The 5,039-nt window shown below is 34.2% G+C and overlaps 1 protein-coding gene across 1 annotated transcript; it reads right to left on the bottom strand.

The window, feature by feature from the left end:
• Positions 1 to 996: 996 nt before the first annotated feature.
• Positions 997 to 3,453, bottom strand: LOC111618961. The gene is made up of 2 exons (XM_023360591.1): positions 3,146 to 3,453; positions 997 to 3,042 (listed from the first exon to the last, which is right to left on the bottom strand). The coding sequence occupies exons 1-2, from the start codon at positions 3,365 to 3,367 to the stop codon at positions 2,440 to 2,442; spliced, it is 825 nt and encodes a 274-aa protein (XP_023216359.1). The 5' UTR covers positions 3,368 to 3,453; the 3' UTR covers positions 997 to 2,439.
• Between the last annotated feature and the right edge of the window lie 1,586 nt (positions 3,454 to 5,039).

Here is a 5,039-nt window from a genome sequence, read left to right as displayed (position 1 = left end):
TCTGAGATGTAAAAAATTACATCATATAAAAATTTATGACAATTTAGATAACGATCAAAATTTTTCTTAGGTAAAGATAAATTTGGCACTTGGAGGTAAAATGTAGAAAACAATAATACAGGTAAAAATCTTGTGGGTACCACCTCCAAGCACCAAGCTTATCTTTACCAAGAAAACTGTTAAGAAAAATTTTGACCATTATCTAAATTGTCATAAATTTTTACTTAGCATAATTTTTTTTACATCTCAGATGCTTTTGTTTGGATATCAATTGTTTTTGTTTAATAATTGTATTATTATGTCAAGACACAAGATGATGATGTACAATTCGGCCGGCACTAGGTGATTGAATGTGCCATAGACCAAATGCACTCCCATCTGAATGTGTTGCTGACCAACACACTGCAAATCAAACATGCTGCCAACCAGGACTTTTGATATGCCATTTAGAAAAATCATTATAAAAAGTTTTAATTGGCATAAATTTGAACTTTTGTAATTCTAAGAAAAATTTTGAACAAAACTCATTTGTTTCCATGAAATTTTATCTTTGTAAGCATAAAATTAAGATGTAAAACTGAATTAGCTCTATGGGTAACTCCTGCAAACTCCCATCTCACTGATAATGAGAAAGACTTGAAATTTAAAATTTGAACTTTCTAATAAAGTTAAAAATTTAAGTTTAAAATAATTTAGAGAAAATATTTAAATATTTAAAATAATTAGAGATAACTTTAAAATTTGGACTTTCTAAGTAGTTTTTCTCTACAAGCATCTGCAGTGCTGGATGAAAAAAAAAAAGGAAAAGAAAATACAGTTTTGTGATGATTTTTGCACCTTTCAATTGCTTATATTTTGGCAACTGCATTACAGAAAATCTTGATTTTGCACACTACCTAAGAAAACAATTTTCTTTTGAATGAGATATTCAGAATTACTTCAGATATTTGGGAGCAGCGAAATTGACCCCCAAAAATCAGCAACTCTGATTCCTGTATATGTAGTCAGTCAGTGACTTTTTCACTTGTCGGGGAGTCACTGCTGTGACTCCTGATGGAAGAAAACAAATGTTTTCAGCAAGTTTAATGGTTCTCCTCAGATTACAAGAACTTTTTTACACCCTTTAAATGAACTTGTACCGTACATTCAATAAAAGAATTTTTTCGATGAACTTTTCACAAAAATCTGAACAAACATAAATATTCAAAATATGAAGCATTCTACACTTCAATGATGTTAAATAAAAGTTTTTAAAACATATTTCAAAAATTGAGCAACAAGTTGCTTAACTTTCCCAGCAACATTTAAAACTGTTTGTGATGCCATCGGTTATAAGATTTCGTTATAGAAAATTTTTCATATTTTTAATTATGATTTAAATCCACCAAAATTTAATAGCAACAATCCCTGTAATACACAATCCTCCCTGCAGAATTTCAGAACTTTTCAACAAAAAGCACAGGAGTTATTAAGTTTTAAATTGGATGAACAAAATCATGCCACACAAACAAACATCCATACCATATAAATCCCAAAGTTTTTTTTTTGCATTTCTTGACATTTCAAGATCCCAAGTCAAAAATGTAAAAATCTTGGGGGTCATTTTTTGACAAATTGCCATACTTTTGCCTCTTTTATATCTTACTTTCTTGGTTCTGTTAACAAAAATTAAAAAATATTTCAAAATTAAAGATTACAACATATTTTTTAAGGGACAAACATAAAATTCAATCCATGGCAAGCAATGCTTTTGCAGCAGATTTAATGTCTAAATTTCAACAGCTTCAGCAGTTCTGAGTTTTGATCATCATAAATTCTTTGTATTATTTTTGCCTCTCCTCACCCCAGGCTCACTCATAAATTGGGCCAGTACAGTACCTCCATTTCTGAATGTTGCATACATGATCTTTAATTCTGATAGTTAACAATCTATCAGAGTCTAAGTGAGTGTTAAATCTTATATCAATTAATGGTATTCTATAGACCCCAGAAGCCCCTTAGTAGATTTATTTCATCATTACCATTAGGTAGCAGTTTAAATACAATAAGGAAACTTGTAAATTAACTTCACTCTGACACCGGGAATGAAATATTAAATACAGAACCTGTTACTGGTGTAATTTTGCGTGAAAAAAATCTTCCTTTCACAAACGTTTTCGAGCTGTCAAGATAGCTCTTCTTCAGGTAGAGAAAAAATTCCAACGGAACACTTGGAAAAATGGAATGTAGATATTTAAATAAAAAACCGAATCTAAAAATAGAATGCAGATGTTTAAACAAAAAATCTGAAACTCGCATAACGAAAAACCATTAAGACGGTCATGCGCATTCGTGCACTGATGTTGATATTTATAGATCGTCATTTATGAGGGCCTGCCACGCTATAGAAAGATTAATCTCATCTTTCCGGTTTATACATGTGGTCAGGTGGTTAGCCTTTCAGATGGATATAGCTTCCCACCATTTTAGATGTTCCAGGTGGGGCGTAGTGTCGATGATGCCAGCTTTGTCGAACTCCGGTTCTATATCGGGATCAGATGCAAAGGTGGTTAGGGCCGTGGTGTACCACCCATGCCGAAGGTCTGCTTGATGCTCTTGTACTCTGGTGTTTAAAGATCGCTTGGTTGAGCCGATATAGACAAGGTTCTCATTACATCTGTTATCTTTCAGCGGGATAAAGTACACGCCAGGAAGCCTGCTACGAACCGGACTGCCTTTGCCATTTCTGAGGATGTCGTAGATTGTTGGGCATCTTCTATAGGCTATTTGTAATTGTTTTCCAGCGATCTCAGTGTATATTGCTTTAATGTATGGGTTAAAGGTGACTGGGAGGCGTGTATGTTCATCATGGTCAGTATTGGTCTTCGTACGCGTAGTGGGTGTGTATTGTGAGTGTTGATGTCGCTCAATTAGACGGTGTGTTAGACCATGGTAACCGTGCTTGGCTGCTATCCTCTTGATATAATTCAATTCGGTGTTGAGGGCTTGCGTGGTGGACGAGTGGGAAAAGGCCCTTTTAATCAAAGTATTAAATGCTGCAGCCTCGTAGGTGAATGGGTCGGATGTAATTCAATTCGGTGTTGAGGGCTTGCGTGGTGGACGAGTGGGAAAAGGCCCTTTTAATCAAAGTATTAAATGCTGCAGCCTTGTAGGTGAATGGGTCGGATGAACCTACCGGTATGTATATAGAGGCAGCATAAGGTTTACGGTATACTGAAGTGATGATGGCGGATCCTTCTACTTTAATGTTTATATCAAAAAGGTGGACCTCAATATTGCTAGATTGTTCCATTTCTAGCGTTAGGCTGTAGGGATTATCGTTAACAGTTTGTACGAAATTTGAGATGTCAGGTATTGTCTTCCACATGATGAGGATGTCGTCCACATACCTCCTATAGAGTAAGATGTTTGGGAGGAACGTCTTATGCGAGTTTCAGATTTTTTGTTTAAACATCTGCATTCTATTTTTAGATTCGATTTTTTATTTAAATATCTACGTTCCATTTTTCGAAGTGTTCCATCGGAATTTTTTCTCTACCTGAAGAAGAGCTATCTCGACAGTTCGAAAACGTTTGTGAAAGGAAGATTTTTTTCATGCAAAATTACACCGGTAACAGGTTCCATATTTAGTATAAGGAAACTTGTATAGGCTACTTTTTGGTTTATGTGAGCTGCTATTTTTGTGTACAAGTTATGTAGCCTAGGCTCATAGTTTAGAACTATCCTTTTTCTGCTTCATGTTGTTATTCATCTCGTTGCATCTATTGCTCCTAGCTTTCAAATCTTAAATTAGGCTGGATATAAAATTTGTGCTGTACCCATGTTTGAAGGCTATTTCCCTAATATATCTTATTTCTTGTTTAGTGTCTACCACAAGAGAGCAATAGGCATATGTTCAGTTTATAAGGGCCTAAAGGCTGCAGTTTTGTATCTCCTGGGGTTGTTGGAGTCAGATGATAAGAAAACAGCTTAATACATTAGCTTGCAGTAGACTCTTGTAATTATCTTCTCAAGTATTAACTCAATTTCTAGGTCTAAGTAGTAGATTTTTGCATTGCTGGACTGATCTAAAGCTAGGGTTAAGCAACAGTTGTTCTTATATGCTCATAATAAAAATGTTGTCTATATATCTTATGTTCAAATTTATGCTTGAAAAGAAGCCTCTTAGGACTTATGTTCAACAAAATATGTAACCAATTCACATAAGGGTAGTGCTTGTCATTGGTATTCTCTGTACATGTGTTGTATTGTTTTAATTAATGCTAAAAAGGAGGAGAAGCATATTAAGTGTGGTAAGTTCAAGATCTTCTGACGGTATTTGTGTATCCTATACTATAATAAATAAAGCATATCTTAGTGCACAAAAGCATGTTTCAAGTTTTATTGAAGGATAGAGTCAACAAAGTAAAATCCAGCAGTGAAAGTTGCTCTACTCTTGTTAATTCAATTGATTTTAACTTGGATGTAAGGTCCACAGAATTGGCCACTTTGTATTGGTAACCTCTAAGAAAATCTTGTAGTAACAGATGGATTTTTCTTTCTAAACAAATTGTTGGAAAATGAGCCTTGTCTACTATCTGTCTAAGCTGTTGGCTGGTTTATGGTTTTCGTAAATGTGAAGATCCTCTGGATATAAGGAGAGAAAGTGCAGGCATGTTTCAGGCCAAGTTTTCTTTATAACTTAGATTGTGCAAAAGTGTTCACTTTATTCTGGGAGCTTATCAACATATTTACATTCAACTTGAATATATTCTGTGGACTCACAATGTAGTGTAAAGATATGTGGATTGCTTTAAAAAAATCTTAATTAAAAAATCATTGTGGAATGAGGAAGATAAAGAAGGATGGGATAACATCGTGAAAAGACAGAAGTTGCTCAAAAAAAGTAATATGTTACTCAAGACTCATAAAAGTAGGAACATTGTATTATTAAAGGAAACCACATTTGTCAAACTCTTGGAACACTATACTGATTCCAGAGAATGTATTCAAATTGAACAAAATATGTCAGCAAGCTACAAAATAAAGTGAACACTTTT

The sequence above is a fragment of the Centruroides sculpturatus genome, unplaced genomic scaffold, assembly GCF_000671375.1.
Source record: "Centruroides sculpturatus isolate CEXI.00-Female unplaced genomic scaffold, Cexi_2.0 scaffold66, whole genome shotgun sequence".
Classification (NCBI taxonomy): Eukaryota; Metazoa; Arthropoda; class Arachnida; order Scorpiones; family Buthidae; genus Centruroides; species Centruroides sculpturatus.
Note: the sequence above shows the minus strand (reverse complement) of the source record. Positions and strands in the feature narration are given on the sequence as shown.

Bases quoted from the DNA above. Each gene is read 5' to 3' on its own strand.
- LOC111618961 (XM_023360591.1), bottom strand. From the start codon at position 3,367: ATGTGGAAGACAATACCTGACATCTCAAATTTCGTACAAACTGTTAAC. The intron at 3,043-3,145 runs GCTGCAGCATTT...TTCACCTACGAG, and splicing joins CCGACCCATTCACCTACAAG to GCTGCAGCATTTAATACTTT.